Raw genomic sequence first — 21528 nt, forward strand, 5'->3', positions numbered from 1 at the left:
GTATAAAAATAAAATCATCTAAATCAACTTAATCATAATGATATTTGTCAGTACTGTTACTACCAGTGGTGTTATTGGTTCCTATTAATATTTTAAAACTATTACAGTGGTTCCTATTCCTATTATACAGTGTGACACCACTGACAAAAGAGCACGTCAGCTGAAGTGTAATTAAACTTATTATCCTATAATTATTAAGTGTGACGTTGTATGACATGAGAAAGATCAATTAAAGATATATTTTCAGATTGAAATGCTACCGCAATTGTTGAATAAGCAAGCTCCCTAATTTCACAGTGTGCCTCTTTAATAACATTGCTGATTGGTATTATAGTTCTTAAAAGGAAAGTTTGTTAATACAAACTTTGAATATTGAGTTGACAATGCCTTAGGCTGACAAAGGTTAAGGCTAAGGTTAAAATAGTTTTAAAAGCTTGAAGTTGAAAGGTTATGGATAAATCTATAGCTAGATGATTATAATGTACATTGAGACTTTCAATGGAAGTCAATGGGATCATCTGCTACTTTTTTATGATCAGTTATGGGAAAACCTTATGTCTGAACAGTTAGAAATGATGCAGCATGGGTTATAGAAAAAATGTCTGAGCCACAACACATTAATATTCATCACATTAAAACAAATCTATTGACTACAGTATATAATGCAATGTCTATGTCACATTTGAAGTATTAAAGAAATTAGTGCATATGAGATATCTCTTTGTTTTTCTTTATTTAGAGGAGGTTAATTCATATACCACTGAACAAGTTTGATGAAAATATTTTTGCCTTTTCAACTCAAGAGCATCATTGGGATATTTTAGCAACTTACCTGTTTTATTGTTAAAACCTTGTGTGTTGCAAACACACACAATTTCACTGATCAATTTCTAGTGGTTTGTGACTTTGCTGTACACAGTAAGAAACAATATAAAAAGAAACATGAATGTGCCTCTAGAGAGATTACATATTCTCTCTGTGATAGCTGTTGTTCATAATACATAAATATTCAAATCAGGATACACAACTAGTCTCTATGCATTCTCTGAGGTAAACATTCATACATAATTCTAATAATTTCATCAAATGTTTTTTCTTCAAATTAATTTGTAAAAATAAAAACAAAACAAAGAATGACAGAAATGAAATTACAGGAATAATTTCAGATTGTTTTTACAGTTAGACCTCTTACTGCCATACCACTTTATTCAGACAATGATACTTCTTGCTTTGTGCTTTTCCCCTTTAGTGTCAGTACATTCTGCCATCAGGCAAGAAATAACAAATATATAGCATTTACTATGGGAATTTATGAAATCATATGTATGTATTAAAGACAAGTTTTTTTTTTTACACTGTATACTAGAATGCATGGTATATGTTCCTCCATGAAACATGCCCGCATGTATCTGAGTTACATAGCAGCTAGGGGAGAAAAAGACAAGCATGTAACCTGTGAGTTAAGACATTAGACTGGGAGTTAAACAGATTAGGAACAATGAAAAGGTCTGTAGGTGGGTCAAAAGTACTAAACTATCAATAAGTGAAAGATAGTAATCAACATAAATAAATAATAATAATAGAAACATAAAATGCAATTAATTATTGTTTCATAACATTCCAACCCCCCAAAGATGAGAACAATGTAACAAACTGTAGAAAATTCCCAAATTTACAAACAAGAGTCCTCAATCCCATTGTTCCAGTGACCCTGTGGTATTAGAGAGAAACAGCACTCTTCAGTTATAAAAATAGATTTCTTGTCATTTAAAATTCCCTCCAGTATTTAGAAAAGGGTACTGTTCCTCTTGCACATCTGCTGAAAGACCACCTCCATCAAACCCCTTTAGGCTTTCATATATTTTGCATAATTTGTGATACATTTCCTTCTTTAAAATTTTGCAATTTAAAACTATAAATACATACCTTACATTGGACAACAGAAATGGAAAAAGGCAGTAACTTTAAGTAAAATTACATTAGTAGAATCAAACAAGGAATATTTTCAGTCCATTTAAAAAAGGTAGATAACGACAAAACAAATCTCAATTAAATGTCCATGTCAAACCTAAAACACAGTAAAAAAGCAAAAAAAAAGTAAAATAAAGCATTGAGTGTTAAAAATAAAGATGGCATGGTCAAATTAAACATGGAGACAGGATGACAGTGGTGCTACAAATATAACGCTAACATTTACACAAGACCCTGTATACCTCTGTGTGGTGTGACTTTGTATTCTCAGTTCACGCATACAGTCCCAGCTAGATAAGACTGGTATGGCACTATGTAATCCCTCGCTTCTGGAGCAATGCCCAGAAGAAGATTTAGTGGCTAACACATCCTCAAATCTACTTACCGCAGACAGACTGATCATATTGCTCTCAAGAACCCAGTGTGTCCTGTGCCGTATGCCAGTGACATCATCTTATTTAGTCTCCAGTGAGCCAGGCTACATCAACCCAAACTGGGTATGTTCACTGTCTTGCTCTTGGTATTACCAGATAACACTGGAGATGCTTGTCTCTCGAGGCAGCAGTGGGAGCATCGCATTGTTGCCATGGTGCTCATCCAGGCTGTGTTGGCGCAGGGTCTTGTTGTTGACAGGCCGTTGCCCATTGAGCAGGGTGAGGGGGAGGTTGCAGTAGGTGTGCTGCGGTGGCAGCGTGCCTCCGGCCGTGAAGGGCAGCTCATAGTCGTAGCTGCGGTAGTGCAAGTGTTTCTGGCGTGCCAGCGAATGTGAGTGGTACGAGCTCCGCATGGATGGGCGCAGCTCGGGGTGAGCTGGTGCCATGGCAGCAGATGTTGCTGTTGCCATGGAGATGGCAGAGACGGTTTGCAGGTCAGCGAAGGGGCCAGGTTCACTGGTGTCCAGAGCGTGGTTGGTGAGGGTTTGCTGGGGGCGGCGGTAGGGCATGGTATAGCGGAGCTGCTTCCAGAAACGTGAGCCAGGCTTGTTGCTCTGCGGGCCGTTCCACTGCACCATGCTTAGGCATTTAATGGATTGTTTTAACTCCTCCACGTCCTGGTAGTTAATAACACCTCGCAGATCAGCACACTCAATTAAGATCACTTTAATGTCCCCTGAAACCAGAGAGTTGCGCAGACGAGACTCCAGCTCAAATATACTCCATCCGCGGCGCAGCACATAGCTCGGGGTCAGAACGATGATCAGACGTTTGCTCAACTCTACACAGCGGGATACATCCTCTATGTATGCTACAGAACAAAATAAAGTCAAGAGAAAAAAGAAACTGTCAAACGAATAATGTGCATACTGCAAACAACCTTTTTCTTAATCAGTAATTGTCTGGTTTTAAGTACAAATTTCTAAAAATTCCTAAAACAGGATACATTTACTTGAAAAGCAAGTGTATAGAATATTAAGATGTCTCACCAATAATATACACTCACCGACCACTTTATTAGGTACAACTGTACACCTATTTATTCATGCAATTCATGCTGTGGGCCCAGGCTCACCAAAACTTAACAGTTATGGTAGGACCACTGCAGCCTCAGCTTTCTGTTCTTGGCTGACAGAAGTGGAACCCGACATGGTCTTCTGCTGTTGTAGCCCGTTAATGCATTCTGAGATGCTATTCAGCTCACTACAATTGTACAGAGTGGTTTTCTGAGATACGGTAGCCTTTCTATCAGCTCAAACCAGAAAATCCCAGGAGATCAGCAGTTACAGAAATACTCAGTTTGCCAGTGATGAAGATCATTTGTGAGTGCAGCCTGTGAACGATTGTCTACTGTCTAATCTACTAGTACGATTGTACTACTTGTCTAATCAAAAAACTTAAAAGTGCTTAAAAGTACCAAAACCAAACAAATACCATGTTTTTTGGACATATTCTTTGGAACAGCCTTCCATATAAATAAAATGATCCTTCTGTATAATGGTAATAAAAATATGCAAATGTGAACCAAGGGATCTCAAGATGTGTTTAAAGATTGAGTATTAAACTATATTTAACTTGTCACAGTGACCTAAACATTTCACTTTTATGACGCAACTCACCCGAGACGCGGCACAAGCATGTCTGACACAGGTCTTATGGTCTTTACCTCACAAATATTTAATTACCAACAAGGTTAAGGAGGTGTCCTTTAAACTGTTACACCGTTTTTACCCAGTCAATCTTTATTTTTGAAACATGCTCCCTGAAATAGATCCACTTTGCTCATTCTGTAATGCTGTAGATGAATCTGCCCCTCACCTTTTTTTGGGAATGTGTCCACGCTGTAGTATTTTGGAGAAAATTTTGTTTGTTTATACGTACCTCTATTTTAACTAGTTTTTCTTTGCTTTATAAAGAGGTTTTATTTGGTTTTCACAGTTTTAATAACTTAAGTTAATATTTTCTGATTAATCAGTTTATTTTTCTTGCCATGTTTTTTTTATACATAAGTGTACATTTATGTCTATAAAGCCCCTATTTGCACTTTTTTGTAAAGACTTAAAATATTATTGAAATACTCTTTGTACCTCCAACAACTTCAAAGCATTGAAATCCATTGCTCTATGTAATGAATATAATGTCTTGGCATTATTGTAAAATATATCTGTAGTATTTTGTACTACGTATACCCCTGGCTTGTTTCTAAAAAAAATAAAAATGTCTGACGCAGGTGTACATTGACGGGTCCTTAAACAAGCCCTCATAATAAATCTCCAACTGATTGACAAATTCACTTGTGAAATGGATTGCTGTGAACTGTATGCCAATGATTGACTTAAGATCAATAATATGGTAGTAAACAATATATTGTATTCTAAAGCCGCTTTTTGTATTGTCTTATCAATGATGAAATTCTGCCACAAGAATGTAATGCTTTTTAATTATCTGATTTTTTTTATTTTATTTATATATATATATATATATATATATATATATAAATAAAATGTATAATTATGTATAATTATTTCATCATTATATATAGAATTATTGTTATATGAGGGCTTTCTCAGCAAATATTTGTATATGCGATTAATCGCGATTAATTAATTGGGACACCATGTCATTAATTCAAAAAAGTTTGTATCGATTGACAGCCCTATAAAAAAATTCAATAAAAGTATATCAAAAATTTGTTCTGTCACAAAAAAACTGCATTTGTGCATAAAACTACTTTCTTACACGACGGATCTGGATCTGCCGTTGTTAGTTCAAAAGATGCGCACAAACCAAAAAAAACAAACAAAAAAAAAGTCACTTCACAACTAGTAATGATGGGTTAAGCTGTTTTTATTGGAGAAACAAGGATGTGTGTGTGTTTGAGAGAGAGACAGTGAGAGAGATAGAAAGAGACAGAAAGAGAGCAATTGAGCTTGTGTGATTTCCTGTGTCTATCGTGACTCCTAAGCTGCAGCTGTGTAGTGTTTGTCAGCTTGCTGAAGAGTATATAAATTCTTATCAAATACATCCTATTTTCTATGTGTAAAAATTGCTGTCCTAGCAGGGGTCCCCCATGATTATTTTGGCTATTTTGGCGCAAGAGTCATTGACAATAGAAACTGTTCATTACATCTCCTCACAATGTGGAAACTCTGGTATTAGGTAAGCACCTAGAGTATATTTTTGATTACTCCATCTGTTGTGTCTCTCAGCTGTGATAAGGCTTAATGCTGAAGCTGTTAGTTTAACTGAATTTCCCAGCTGTAATGTTGTTGTAATCCGAGTGATTATGGAGTGAGAGACAATGCCAACGACTTAAAAGAAACTGTGGGCTGACTCAATCAAACCTTACTGGCTTATTACACATAAAAATAGTCTTTTGTTACTACCTGCTGGCTAAAATCTTCAATCTCAATGGAAAAAATGAAAAGACACACATCTAGCTCCTTTACACATCTGCACTGCTCTTACAGTTTAGTTTAGAATGCCACAAACACAAGCAGAGTGATACAAACAGTGAAGCGTCCTAGTGCTGATAGTGTGAAACATCAGTACTCATGGAACGTCTCCCGTCCAATCAGATTCGAGGACCGGAACTAACTGTTAGTAAATAACTGTACTAATTTCTAACACATCAGATGGAAATAATCTAGTTTTCCTCTCCCTGATACAAGGTATCCTTTGACATGAACACACATGCAAACAAACCAAAATACTAATTTCTGTCTGTCTATCTAATTTGTTTTGCTTACTTAGTCAGAAAGCTTAGATGAATAAAAGGTAACAAAACCCTAGGAGTATTGGCAACCATGTTTCTTATGTAGCAGGTACAGTTACATCTGTACCAGCTACAGATTTTCTCAAAATACATTAACTGAAGGTAGACGAATCACTAATAACAACAAGCAAAGTTTCATTTCACGGTCATTCAGAATTAATTATTTATTCACAATGAAAGAGGAGTAGAAAATGAAAACATTACCCCCAAAACTGATATTCACTAATACTTTATCATCAATTTGTTCTATGGTCTTCACATTTTCCACACAGAGAGAGGATGCTATGTGTTACGCAGACAGGTGAAGGCAGATGAGGGGTGAGGATCTAAATGCTGTTTTTATTGAAAATGATAAAGACAAACAAATGAAACGTCCACGATGGGAAAACAAAACGAAAACACAAAAAACATCCAAAAAGTACAGAGGCTGGAGAAACATCCATGGAGGGCAAAGGTAACATTACAAAAGAACAAACAAATCCATTCAACAACCGACAGGGACTGAACAAACAACGGGGTTTAAGTACACAGGGAGAGTGATGATCAAACGAGACACAGGTGAGAACAATGAATGAAAGGCAATGATAAGGGCAGGGAATTATGGGAAGTGTAGTTTATGACAGTTGACAAATGAAACACGGGGCAGACAACAGGGGATCGTGACTATGTAAAACTGCTTACTAAAAATAAGAGTTCAAACTTACACTAGAAGGAAAATATTTGCAGTGTTACAGCTGTACTCGGTCTACCCTATTTTACACAGTTTTCTTCTAAAGTAAATGTATCTTGTTTTAAGGATGTTTAGAATTTTTTTTTTACTGAGAAACAAGACAAAATAGTGATAAAGAAAATAATTATTTGCAATCCAACATATCTGATTATATGGGACAGAAAAGTATACGGATAATTCAAGACAAACACACATTTAAGACACAACAACCTCATTCATTCATGAACAGATCAAAAAAACAATATACAGATTATATGCGTGTTCACTGTACATGTGTGCTCAGTTGTCAGTGTTTTTGCATTAAAATAAAGCTGTACCTCTAAGAAGATGTGTGTCATCCTGGTAATGTTCACGGCTCATACCTGGACATAAACATTCAGCTTTCAGACATGGCACACATACAGGGCAAAACACTTAACACAGGCATAAAATAATGATGCAAACAAAAACATAGGGTCATGTAAACAGGCTCTGATGGCTTACAATGAAAATATTTTTAAAATGTTTAATAGCATTATTAAACTATCAATCAGCATTTGAGAATATTAAATTCATGAACAACATATTTTTATTTTAAAGAAAGTTTTCACAAATATATTCCTTTTTTTCTTTTATATAAGCAAAGCTATTTTCTAGTTAACATAAGGCTTTCTGGTCATATTACTGCTGATGAGGAGGTTTAATTAGACTTTAATTACAAATTATTTCATTACTTTGTAGTGTGTATTTGTAATGTTGGAGTAACGAGGCAGACGAGGAGTTACGGATCCAAACGCAGCTGAGGCTTTATTTGAATAAACAGAAGAGAAACACAAACAAACAACCCACGATGGGGAAATAAAGCATAAAACAGTTAACTAAAACACGAAGGATCAAATGGAGAACTTGGGCAGGGAACACATACCGGGTTTACACCAAACAACGATCGACAAAGACAGAACAAAGACACGGGGTATAAATACACAAACATAGGATAGGTGGCCAATGAAAGAACAGAACTCAAACAGGATAACAAGGTGATTAACAGAAACCAAAGGCAAATTAACAAGTGCAGGTGTAAACAATGAACATGAGCACGAACGCTAACAGAGGGTTATGGAATCAAATACGGGACTAAAGTGACAACTAAAAGAGATAAGGAAAACAAGAGGGCAACAGTGAAACAAGACAGGGTGGACTATGGAGTTAAATAAGGGAACAAAGTGAAAACTAAGTGAAAAAGTGACAAGATGGAAAACAAGAGGGCAACAGAGAGACAAGACAGGGTAATCATTACATAGCCCCCCCCTTAAGGATCGGATTCCAGACGATCAAAACAACAAAAGACCGAAAAAGACCCACAAAGAAAAACCCAAATGAGGGCACCAGGGGCAAACAGACAGAGACAAGTGGGCACATGGGCGGACCAGGGGGTACACTGGGCAGGCAGGAAGTCCATGGGGGCCATTAGGCAGTCCAGGGAGGTGGAGAGGGTAGATAGATAGACCATGGAGGCCGAGAGGGCAGGCAAGCAGTCTATGGGGGTGTGTCAAGGGACCAGGGTCAGGTGGCCGCAGAACAGAGGCCGGTTTAGATGGCCCGGAGCTGGCCACTTGGCAAGGACAGGGACCGGGTCGGGGGCCTGGGAGGAGGCCACTGGGCAGGGACTGGGTCAGGAGGCCAGGGAAGAGGACTCAGGAACAGGGGCAGGAGGCCTGGGTGGAGGCCACAGGACGGGAACAGGGTCAGAAGCCCTGGGAGGAGGCCACAAGACAGGGACCGGGTCAGGAGGCCTGGGAGGAGGCCACAGGACAGAGGCCAGCTTCGGTGGCCTGGGAGGTGGTCGTGGGCCAATGGCCGGTTCAGGGGACCTGGGAGGTGTGGCCACTGGGGAGCTGGCGGAGCCGCGTGAGGCGGAGCCAAGGAGGACCTCTGAGGCGGGGCAGTCGAAGACTTGGGTGGCGGCGCCACGAGGAGGCATAGGCAGGGCCGCAGGAGACCCTGGGGGCGGAGCAGAGGCAGGCAGAGCCATGGTGTACCCTGTGGGCAGAGCCGTAGAAGGCTTGGGAGGCGGCGCCGTGGAAGGCTGGAGGCGGAGCCGAGGGAGGCTCGGGAGGTGGAGCCGGGGGAGGCGATGGCGTAGATGGCTCAGAAGGCGGAGCTGAGGGAGGCTCAGGAGGCGGAGCCGAAGGAGGTTCTAGAGGCGGAGCCCTAGAAGGCTCTGGAGGCGGAGCCGTAGGAGGCTCGGGGGGCGGAGCCCTGGAAAGCTCAGGAGGCGGAGCAGAGGGAGGCTCTGGAGGCTCAGGAGGCGGAGCTGAGGGCGGTGGCGCCGTAGACAGTTCTTGAGGCGGAGGCCTGGAAGGCTCCGGGGACGGAGCTGAGGAAGGCACAGGAGACGGAGCCAAGGAAGGCTCAGGAGACGGAGCCGCTGGAGGCTCTGGAGGCGGAGCCGTAGGAGGCTCTGGAGGAGGCTCGGAAGGCAGAGCCGTGGATGGCTCGAGAGGCTTGAAGGGTAGAGCCCTGGGAAGCTCGAGGGGCTTGAAGGGTAGAGCCCTGGAAGGCTCGAGAGGCTTGAGGGGCGGAGCCCTGGAAGGCTCGAGGGGCGGAGCCCTGGAAGGCTCGAGGGGCGGAGCCCTGGAAGGCTCGAGGGGCGGAGCCCTGGGAGGCTCGAGGGGCCTGAGGGGCGGAGCCCTGGGAGGCTTGAGGGGCGGAGCCCTGGGAGGTTCGAGGGGCTTGAGGGGCGGAGCCCTGGGAGGCTTGAGGGGCGGAGCCCTGGGAGGCTCGAGAGGCTTGAGGGGCGGAGCCCTGGGAGGCTCGAGAGGCGGAGCCCTGGGAGGCTCGAGAGGCTTGAGAGGCGGAACCCTGGGAGGCTCGAGAGGCGGAGCCCTGGGAGGCTCGAGAGGCGGAGCTCCGGAAGGCCCGAGAGGCGGAGCCCTGGAAGGCTCGAGAGGCTCGAGAGGCGGAGCCGTAGGAGGCTCAAGAGGCTCTGGGGGCGGAACCGTCAGAGGCTTGAGTGGATCGAGAGGCGGAGCAATCGGAGGCTCTGGAGGCGGAGCCGTAGGAGGCCCCGTAGGCGGAGTTGCAGGAGGCTCGAGAGGCTCTGGGGGTGGAGCCGTAGGAGGTTTAGGGGGCGGAGCCCTGGTAGGCTCGAGAGGTTCAGGAGGTGGAGCTCTGGGAGGCTCGAGAGGCTTGAGGGGCGGACCCCTGGTAGGTTCGAGAGGCGGAGTCCTGGAAGACTCGAGAGGCTCGAGAGGCGGAGCTCTGGAAGGCTCGGGAGGCGGAGCTCTGGAAGGCTCGGGAGGCGGAGCTCTGGAAGGCTCGGGAGGCGGAGCTCTGGAAAGCTCGGGAGGCGGAGCTCTGGAAAGCTCGGGAGGCGGAGCTCTGGAAAGCTCGGGAAACTCGGATGGCGGAGCTCTGGAAAGCTCGAAACTTCGGATGGCGGAGCTCTGGAAAGCTCGAAACTCGGATGGCGGAGCTCTGGAAAGCTCGAAACTCGGATGGCTGAGCTCTGGAAAGCTCGGGAAACTCGGATGGCTGAGCTCTGGAAAGCTCGGGAAACTCGGATGGCTGAGCTCTGGAAAGCTCGGGAAACTCGGATGGCTGAGCTCTGGAAAGCTCGGGAGGAGGAGGCCTGGAAGGCTCGAGAGGCGCTGGCTCTTGGACGGTCATGGCTACTGGCACTGGCTCTTGGACGGTCAAGGCTACTGGCACTGGCTCTTGGACGGTCGTGGCTACTGGCACCTGCTCAGGGACGGTCGTGGCTTTGGGCACTGGCTCTTGGACGGTCGAGGCCACAGGCGCTGACTCAGGGACGGTCGAGGCCACAGGCGCTGGCTCAGGGACGGTCGAGGCCACAGGCGCTGGCTCAGGGACGGTCGAGGCCACAGGCGCTGGCTCAGGGACGGTCGAGGCTACAGGCGCTGGCTCAGGGACGGTCGAGGCTACAGGCGCTGGCTCAGGGACGGTCGAGGCTACAGGCGCTGGCTCAGGGACGGTCGAGGCTACAGGCGCTGGCTCAAGGAAGGCGACCGGCGTGGGGGCAGGCTCGCTGACAGGTGGGGCTGGTGTGACAGGGTGCGGTGAGCTGCACGCTAGTAGGGTCATCTCCAGGTAGTCGCGGAGAGTGCTGCCGGGCGTTGCCTGTGGCACCTGCTCCCTCAGCGAGGGATTTAAGCTATCCCTGAAGAAGACCATCAGCGCAGAGTCCGGGAAGTCAGTAGCGTTGGCCAGGAGGAGGAAGTAGCGAGCGTGGTCTACGAGCGAGTAGTGCTCTTGCTGCAAATTGAGCAGCCGACATTTGGCTCGGATAGCTGCTGGATCCATGTGCGGTCGATCGTTCTGTAATGTTGGAGTAACGAGGCAGACGAGGAGTTACGGATCCAAACGCAGCTGAGGCTTTATTTGAATAAACAGAAGAGAAACACAAACAAACAACCCACGATGGGGAAATAAAGCATAAAACAGTTAACTAAAACACGAAGGATCAAACGGAGAACTTGGGCAGGGAACACATACCGGGTTTACACCAAACAACGATCGACAAAGACAGAACAAAGACACGGGGTATAAATACACAAACATAGGATAGGTGGCCAATGAAAGAACAGAACTCAAACAGGATAACAAGGTGATTAACAGAAACCAAAGGCAAATTAACAAGTGCAGGTGTAAACAATGAACATGAGCACGAACGCTAACAGAGGGTTATGGAATCAAATACGGGACTAAAGTGACAACTAAAAGAGATAAGGAAAACAAGAGGGCAACAGTGAAACAAGACAGGGTGGACTATGGAGTTAAATAAGGGAACAAAGTGAAAACTAAGTGAAAAAGTGACAAGATGGAAAACAAGAGGGCAACAGAGAGACAAGACAGGGTAATCATTACAGTATTAGAAAGCAAGGTAAATCCAGTACACTCCTGCCATGTTTACGAGTTGAAAATTCCATACTCTATTATGAATGATAAAGCAATTTTCATTAGTTCTGTATAATGAGTTTTGTTTGTAAAATCAGTGTCTAAGCTGCTTTCTTTAGGGATAATTGTGATTTCCAGAAAATGCTCCTAAAACTTCATAAGCAATACTCCCTATGATTATTCCTGAAATTTTATGAACTGGCTGTTACCTGTGAAAATGTTTTAAACATTGAATGAGAATACATTTACAGTCACACTAACAAAGACATGATCACACACACAAAACACTCAATCTGCACATACTGCTGGTAGGGATTAGATCTCGATCCGGGATGAAGAGTTTGTAGCCGTAGTGTTTCTCCAGAACATCTGGGAGGATCTCAAGAGCAAAGCGCTCCTCCTCCTGTAATTCCTGACCCCACTGATCCAGTTCCACCTTACTGTAGGAAAGGTATGCATCATACTCTTTATTATCTGAGGGTAAAAGAAAGAATTTGAAAATGATTCTTTATTACAATATTTCCATAAGAGAAAACTACACCAATTAACATTAATCATGGAAGTCATAAAAAGAGACAATATTGCACTGCAATCTCATAAAAACTGCAAAAAATATGCAAAATGCAATTCTGCATCAATTACAATGAACAGTGCCCTGTAGTTTGCCTTGTCACTTCATATCAATTAAAAAGTTAAAATACATTCACTGACCACTTTATTAGATACACCAGTACACCTACTTATTCATGCGATTATTTAATCAGCCAATCATGTGGTAGCACTGCAATGCATAAAATCATGTAAATATGGGTCAGGAGCTTCAGTTAATTTTCACATCAACCATCAGAATGGGGGAAAAAAATTTTATCTCAGTGAATTAGACCATGGTATTATTGTTGGGGTGAGACGGGCTGGTTTGAGTATTTCTGTAACTGCTGATCTCCTGGGATCTTCAAGCACAACAGTCTCTAGAGTTTACAAAGAATAATGCCAAAAACAAAAAAACATCCAGTGAGTGGCAGTGCTGCATATGGAAATTCCTTGTTGAGAGAGGTCAACGGAGAATGGCCAGGTTTGAGATGACAGAAAGGCTACGGTATCTCCGATAACACTTCTGCACAATTGTAGTGAGCAGAATAGCATCTCAGAATGTCAAACATTGAGGCAAATGGGCTACAATAGCAGAAGACCACGTTGGGTTCCACTTCTGTCTGCCAAGCCTCATCTTTCTGTTCTTGGCTGACAGAAGTGGAACCCCGGCCGTAACCATATATTGAACATTGGTGGGGGACCAAATCATTTTGGGGGTGGGGGGTCACGGGTGTTGAATTAAAAAGAGCTGCTTAAAAAATATACAAAAAATACATGATGCTACTTTGTGTTTTTTATAGATACTTTTCTTAAAAAGCTCCTTCAAAAACCTGCCAGATACTGACATGCTGAAAACTGCTCCATTAATTTTTTCATATTCATAATTATGAATAACATACAAATCATGTACTGTATATAAAATATTTTTTTATTAAAAACGGCAGATACTGACATGCTGAAAACTGCTCCATTAATTTTTTCATATTCATAATTATGAATAACATACAAATCATGTACTGTATATAAAATATTTTTTTATTAAAAACGGCAGATACTGACATGCTGAAAACTGCTCCATTAATTTTTTCATATTCATAATTATGAATAACATACAAATCATGTACTGTACATAAAATATTTTTTTATTAAAAACGGCAAATGTTTTAAAATAGTGAATAGTTTGCACCCTTGGAAATTAATGTTGGTCGGTACAACATTTAAATCATAAAACAGTGTTTTAGTTAGGTACTTACAGAGGTGTAAGTAATTTTCTTGGACAGTCAGGTAAGCAAATAGGTAGATTTTTCAGTAGGAGGTAGTTTTTCATATTGTAACCAATAAAATATATGATGCCTTTACACATTATGTAAAGGCGATTAAAAACACACATCATATTCTGAAATGCATAACATATGATCATGCATTTGTTTTCATATCTCGTATCTCTTCTCGCGTGTACTCTGTTGTGAAACGTAATTTGGAGTCCAGGCATAGTTGTCGGGGATTCGTCAATAGTGAAATGATTTGTAATGTGTTCACCCGTCGCCGATTCGTCATGTAATTTGAAAATACTTTGACTTCCATGACAAGACAGACAGTTGTGTAATATGAATGATACCACGATCCAACATCTTTGAAAGTTGTGTAGTGTGTAGGAGGCATTAGTGATCTCTGCTGTGTGTTTGGCGCATTGCTACAGTATGTCATTGCCAGGTTGTTACAATGCTGTTGCTAAGTTGTTTTCTGTGTTTTTTGCAGATGAAAATATAACTCCTTTTTCGACTATAAATCTTGACATTAGCAGTCTCCTTGGTGATCAAGATTTCAAGCTCGATTACACTTCCTATAGTGCCATCTAGGGCTCTGCGCATGCGTTGAGCTCTAGAAAGTGAAATCAAGCTTGAAATCACGATTGTGCCTAGAGATTGCAATGGCAAGACATACAGTGAAAATGAGTTACAATTTGGTTTGTTCTCACCCAAAACCAAATGAATCTCTTCAGAGGACATGGATTTAACCACTGTAGTAGTATGGATAACTTTATGCTCCATTAATGTGCTTTTTGTTACTTTAAATGTCTGACCACCATTCACTTGCATTGAATTGACCTATAGAGCTGAAATATTCGTCTAAAAATATTTGTATGTGTTCTGCTGATGAAAGAAAGTCATACATCTGGGATGGCATGAGGGTGAGTAAATTATGAGCACCACCAATCACATAAATTCCCATTTATCAGCAACTGTTCTGTAATTTATGCAATTTACTTGTACTTTTGGTACTTAAGTAAATTTAAGATCAGTTACTTTAATACTTTTACTTAAGTCGTTTTCTCATTAGCTACTTTAACTTTTACTGGAGTCAATTTCCATGAAGGTATCTTTACTTTAACTCAAGTATGACAAATGGATATTTTATACAACACTGGATACTTACATCTCACATGACTCAAACACTCTTAACCTGAACTGCTTGCTGATGCACGGCACTGGAATAATCCACAAGCTTCCTGCTTAAATTTAAGTCTCAATTAAAACTTTATCTATTTGATTGGCTATCTCAAATGACATTGTCGAGCGATGTTAGACCACTGTGCACACATTGTTTTTCTTTTTTAAACTTTTATGTTAATCTTGCAACAACTTAATGACAACTAAATGGCAATGCATATTGGACTGCAGCAGAACAGCAACTTAAATTACCTTTTAAAATCATAAAAAGGGTGTTTTTCAACATAAAAAATATTTGAAAAAAAAAAAAAAGACATTTAGGAATAACATAAGGATTTAAAAATGAAAATTAGGTTAAAAGAATTAACGTATGATAAGGAAGAGAAAGAAGGAATAAAGAAAGAGCCAAGAACCGTTTTAACAATTTTTTTAAAGGAATATTACAATGCTTCTGTTGAAAGTAAGTATATTTGATTAGAATTATGCTTACATAGTAATAATCAGAAATGAATAGTAATTGTTGCAGTGCTAAACTCAGTAACTCCAGCAGGGGGAGTGTGTTTAGTGTTTACCTCCGTCTGTATCCTCCCCTCCAAAATGATGTCTGTAGCAGAGCAGCAGCTCAATCCTGTAACACTTATATAAAGACAATAACAAGGCCAACAGTAGCAGAATCGCACCCAACCCACCAGCCAACTCCACAGTGTACATCAGCTCTACTGTGAGGTAGAAAAACAGAAATAAACAAGAGAGAGAGATACAGAAGAACAAATTAATATAAAGTTCTCTAAACTGACAATGTATACTAGAAAACATAAATGTTAGCATATAGCCTACATTTCAACTCCTCAGCTCCTTGTAAAAAATGGGATCCAATATAACAAAGTACTTGGATATAAACCATTGTACTGTGGGATTACCACATTGATGTGTTTTCATAGGGTACTCCAAAGGTACTTCAAAGAATGTCCAAAGCTAATTTGATATACTGTACACTCTCATATAATGACTATACAGAAAATGCAGACGTACAGTACTGTCCAAACATTTTAGGCTGTAACGAACCCCGCTCCTCTTGTTCTCCCCGCTTCATCGAGCTCACAGGCTCGCTCCCCGAGCTCACACGCTCACTCCCAATCACCCCCCTCTGGCTCTCATGCACGCTCCCAATCACCAGAGTATTAGTTTCACCTGTACTCGTCCCAATCACCTGGTTATTCGTTTCACCTGCACCGCTCGTTTTCTCCCCTATATATATCACAACCCTTTCGTTTCACTCTTGTTGGTTATTGTTTAGTTTACCCCTTCGCTTTGCCAGCTCTAGTGTTCCCCTAGCTCCCCTGTCTATTCAACTCACTTGTTTACCCGTTCTGCTATTCTGACTTCCCCGGCTTCGACCTTACGCTTTCCTCAACCACTCTTTTGTAGTTTTGCCCCGTTGCCATATCCTGATTCCCCGGCTTCGACCTTACGCTCCCCTCGACCACTCTCTTCTGGATTTGCCCTATTTGTACTTTTGCTTTGCCTGCAATAAACGCAGTTTGACTCTACATTGTGACTGTCTCTTCTTGTGCGGGTTACATAGGCACTAGTGAAAAATGTTGCATAGTGAGGATGTCTTCAAAAATAATGCCATAAATAGTTTTAATTTATCAATTAACAGCATACTAAATCCATTAAACATAAAAAAGCTAAATCAATATTTGATGTGGCCACCTTTGCCTTTAAAACAGCCCCAATTCTCCTAGGTACACCTGGACACAGTTTTTATTGGTTGTTGCCAGATAGGACGTACCAAGCTTCTTGGAGAATTCACCACAGTTGTTTTTAGGTTGTTTCAATAGCTTCTGTCTCTTTATGTAATCCCAGACTGACTCTATGTTCAGTGGGGGGGCTTTGTGGGGGCAATGCCATCTGTTTCAGGGCTCCCTGTTCTACTATTCTAATCTTTCTGTTTGCAAAAGTAATGTTTGGGAGTCTAACATTTATTTTTTTCCTATTGACACACTTAAGCTGAAGGTATAAATAACCATCTTAAGACAAATATTTTCGTGAAACATCTTAAGTGCCTAAAACTTTTGCACAGTACTGTATGTTGTGTTTTGTATGCTAGTCAGCAGCATGGGATGCAATACATTGGAAAAAACAAACAAACCAGATGTCCAACAGTGTAGATGGACACATAAAATGTTTCGTGTGAACGAACCCTTAGTCAACCTGTTTCACCAGAAAGACAATGCTGGTAGACCAGCTTCACCAGCTATGTTTTACTGTTGTATATTGTGGCTATGTATACCAGAATACCAGAATAAACCTGCCCATATTATAAAAAATAAAGTCAAGTAATTTTTATTTTCACAACAAACATCGTTTCAAAGCAGCTTTATAGAAAATCATGCTTTAACAGACATTGAAACTGTAATACTGTATCTATAAAGAGTCATCATTGTGCAATATTATTAAATATGATTGTAAATAGTGTATATAAATAAATACAATTAAATAATTATTGTATTTAGAACCCCAGTGAGCAAGCCAAAGGCGACTGTTGTAAGGAACACAAAACTTCATAAGATGTTGGTTAATTGAGAAAAATAATCTTTTGAGAAAGAAGGCTCACTGTGGGGGCCAGTTCCCTTCTGACTAACCAACATTAATATAATGCCAGTATTACTTATTTATGTGCAATGCAAGTCATGGTTTAAAATGATTAAACTAAGTACCGGTGAGTATTAAGGGCCTGTGTTTAAACAAAGATTTTGAAGTCCATCCTATATTAACTACAGCAGTTCACATAGATACAATTGTCCTTAGTTAGTTGGCTGATGAAGACTTTCGTTGGCAATTAATTGATAGTCTATATATTCCAGTTCATTCTGTTTTCTTTTTCAGCAGGGATTATTTAGTGCAGACTGAATTCACACACTAAATTGGTTTGAACAAATGAACAAGAGGAAAAAGGGGACACACATACATGAGGGGACAGAAATAAGAAATGACTTCAGATTGATGAAGTGCTAATGATGTTCATATTGTTCAGAACTCCACTGTGAATCAGCAGTGCTAGAGCTAATGGAGGAAAACACGCAAGATACACTTAAATGCTTCAGAGACGCTGACAGATTCACAAATTGTGTGTGTGTGTGTGTGTGTGTGTGTGTGTGTGTGTGTGTGTGTGTGTGTGTGCTTAGCAGTGAGCTGAAGGAGAGAGGGTGTGCATATGAGAGATTTGGTTTGTATGTGTGTGTACTTTGAGATTATCTGCAGGAGTGTGTGTGTATGACTGAGATGAGTTGAAAGAGTATGTGTGTGTGTGTGTGTGTGTATTAATTTGTTCATATATGTGAGTGAGAAGAGAACAGTTGAATGAAGTTTGAGTTGGGCTGAGAAGGAGAGAATGTGTCTGAACTGCTGAAGCTGTCTCCTCCTCTGAAATGCCATTAAAAGAGAAGATAGGATGCCTTCAAAGCGGCTCTTGCTAAAAGAGAGTGAATTTTAGATGCCAATGTATTTCCCTAAAAGAGAGAAAGAAAGATACAGACATGGAGGAAGACACAGGAACATGCTGTGCGGTTTTATGTAAAGAAATCCCAGAGTACATTAAAGCAAAACTTTACCCCAAAAAGAAAATTCAGTCATGTCGTTCTAAACCTGTTTAACTTTTCCTTCTTCTGTGGAACGCAAAAGGAGCCGCTTTGAAGAAAGTCTGTGCTGCTCTTTTCCATACAATGAAAACATACAGTGACTAGGGGCTGTCAAGCTCCAAAAAGTTCAAAGAAGCACAATAAAAGTATAATTAATATACATACAAGCTCTCCAATCTCAGTTACACATATGCTTATTCAAAGTGGTTTACGTCTGGCTTAACGCTACAGTAAACACAATTGGTTTTCTTTTTACATGTCTCATGACTGGACATGACATGTCAAGCTTGAATATGTGATAGTGTGAATGTGATTATACAACTACGCAACAGAGGAAGATTTTCAGCGAATAACAACTTACATTTATTGTATGACTTCAGAGGACTTGGAAAAGTGCAAGTTGCACAGACTATTTTTATTGGACTGTTGTTTTTTTTGTCCCTTTTGGATCACTGTCTGCTTTTTTATGGAAATGAGCAGCGTCAACATTCTTCAAAACATCTCCTTTTCTGTTCCACAGAAGAAAGAAAGTTATGCAGGTTTGAAATGAATTAAGGATGACAGAAGTTTCATTTTTGGGTGAACAATCCTTTAGATTAGTAGCTGCTGGTATGTATGACTGTCCAGTCCAGTTGTGTTACGGTTAAATATGTTACCTAGTTTTCCGATCTGTACGCTGGCTTGTCGTCTCCCATTGCCGTTTTCTGCATAACAAGAATAATTCCCCAGATCTCCTTCCTCCAGTGAATCTATGGTCAGAGTAATGGACACTTCCTGTTCACCCAGGTGCTCTCTGATGGTCCTGACAAAGAGAGCATGAGAATGAGCTATAAAAAGGAGATATTTTAGACTTAACAGCTTTTAAAGACTAAACATGTTGGAAGGAATTGCACTGGGTTTGGTCAGCACTAAAGAAATGGAGCTCTCATTTAACATTAATAACACATTCACTCTGTTGTTTGTCCTGGTTGAATCATTTGAAATTGAAATTTCATTTAAAATCTGCTAACCTTGCTGCTCCGTAAATGCAGATGCATTCAGCGCATGGTGTGCGGTACATTTGGTTGAGTTATTAGGACGTATTCAGCGCTGCTTTGATCCAGCTCTCTTTCAGACAGGAGAATTAATAATAGTGTGTCATCATAGCGACCACCCCTACTGGATATAAATAGGCTCATATACAAGCTTGTGATATCAGTAATTGAAAATCTACTGTCTACATTTTGCTGAACATTTTAAGTGTGCGTTACTACCTACCGTACTGAACATGCGATTAAAAAAAAAAAATTTTTTAAACAAGCTCTAATTTCTTAAAACGTACTATAATATTAACAGATGGTAAGAATGTCATACTTTAATTTATGCCATGGTGAATGATTACAAATGGTCATACCATACTAAATGATTACGCCAAGGTACTTAAAGAAAATGGATTTACTTTGGAACTTGCCCAAAAACGATATTACCATGGTACATGTATAAAAACATGGTATTTCCATGTACTTTTGTGTTTTGGGAAATCTGTTTGAAAAAATGATTTTTGCAATTGTTTTTTCATTTGATAACACTAGTAGCACAGAAAATATACACTTTAACTTCAATGTGTCATAACGTCTAGGTTATGGATGTAACCTCCATTCCCTGATGGAGGGAACGAGACGTTGTGTCCTCCCGGCCACGTCACTGAGCCGACACAACGTCTCGTTGTGTCGAAGAAGCGACACTAGGGGTCCAATTTAAATCCCGCCATGCGCTGAGCCGTGTACGTGTACTGCTGACACAGGAGCGGGCAGGTACTTGACGTGCCAAAACAACCAGCTGTATCAGACTGCATGTACCCTTCCCCCAATGCCCCATAAAGTCATCGGAACGTCGAGCGCCCCACAGGAAGCGCACGCCCCCCATCTCACGGACCCCCTCGAGGACCCGGAAGGTTCCCATGCGCTCCTGAGACAATCGACCCAGAGACCAAGACGTTTGCTCCGGAGCTGGTAAGCAGACGACTCCATCCCCCTGTGGAGGGCCGGGAGGAGAATCCTTGTTTTAATTTATTTCATTTTCCGGTACCCACATTCTCAATAAAATAGTTATTTCCTTTGTCTCTGGGTCAACTGGCCCGCAAATGCCGTTCTCACGGCTCTCTACCGCCACACCTCAACAGTCCCGGCATTCTGGACGCGGACCCCACTCCTTCAGGCCCACGACATTTCCCCGGCCGGCCAGTTCTGACTAGTCTAGAGGACGCCTCCACCGGACCTCCTCCTCAGTCACTAAACTGCCCCCTGCCAGGTGTGCTTTTCTCAGCACCAGTGCCTCGGTATGCCGTACTACCTGCTCCGCCCGCCGGGTACGTCAAAAATAATCGTCCCGTTAGTGCCCCTAGCACGGAGCTTGAATTAATGACTTTCACTTCCCAACCTGTCACGCTGGCTGGCCAGGACCATCCGACTTGGTTAAGCAATTCAGTTTGCCAGCCCCACCCCCTCAGGGGCATCCGCTTTACCGCAGTACACCGCGAACATGCCAAATCACTGCGCGCGGAAATCGGAACCCTCTTACTCAAAGACGCTATAGAGCCTGTCCCTCCAACCGAGATGAAGAAGGGTTTCTACAGCCCTTACTTAATCGTACCCAAGAAAGTCGGCGGCTTATGACCGATCTTGGACTTGCAAGTTTTCAACCAGGCTTTGCACAAACTCCCATTCAAAATGCTCACGCAAAAACACATCTTAACTTGCGTCCGGCATCTAGATTGGTTCGCAGCAGTAGACCTGAAGGACGCGTACTTCCACGTCTCAATATTGACTCAACATCGAGCCTTTCTACGGTTCGCGTTAGACGGCCAGGCATATCAGTACATGGTCCTCCCCTTCGGCATGCTGTTGCTTCGAGCCGGACGGAAGTCAACGAGTGTGCCGGGGGGGCGGGTGGTTCGCAGGGGTGTACCCGGCGAAACCGAGCCCACTGCCATCCCCAGATCGCCTCCATCGCCAGCTGCGTCATCCTCAATCCCGTGAGAAGGAGCAACGCGGGGGGC

At 41.9% G+C, this 21528-nt stretch overlaps 1 protein-coding gene and 1 long non-coding RNA gene across 4 annotated transcripts in view; one reads left to right on the forward strand and one right to left on the reverse strand.

Moving 5' to 3' along the window:
- Window positions 1-21528, forward strand: part of LOC127654998 (uncharacterized) — a 40690-nt gene that overhangs the window by 17173 nt on the left and 1989 nt on the right. The window lies entirely within an intron of this gene.
- LOC127654997 (interleukin-1 receptor accessory protein-like 1-A) overlaps window positions 1691-21528 on the reverse strand; it is a 191281-nt gene continuing 171443 nt past the window's right edge. Inside the window, exons 8-12 of one of the 3 annotated variants that reach the window (XM_052142586.1) lie at window positions 19148-19293; window positions 15420-15566; window positions 12110-12280; window positions 7228-7272; window positions 1691-3216 (exon numbers count right to left, since the gene is read on the reverse strand). In XM_052142586.1, the coding sequence (XP_051998546.1) occupies window positions 2495-3216; window positions 7228-7272; window positions 12110-12280; window positions 15420-15566; window positions 19148-19293 (1231 nt within the window). In that variant the 3' untranslated portion in view covers window positions 1691-2494. The remainder of the gene's footprint in view (window positions 3217-7227; window positions 7273-12109; window positions 12281-15419; window positions 15567-19147; window positions 19294-21528) is intronic. The other 2 variants (XM_052142588.1, XM_052142589.1) reach the window with 2 other exon arrangements.

The sequence above is a fragment of the Xyrauchen texanus genome, chromosome 14 (assembly GCF_025860055.1).
Source record: "Xyrauchen texanus isolate HMW12.3.18 chromosome 14, RBS_HiC_50CHRs, whole genome shotgun sequence".
Lineage (NCBI taxonomy): Eukaryota > Metazoa > Chordata > Actinopteri > Cypriniformes > Catostomidae > Xyrauchen > Xyrauchen texanus.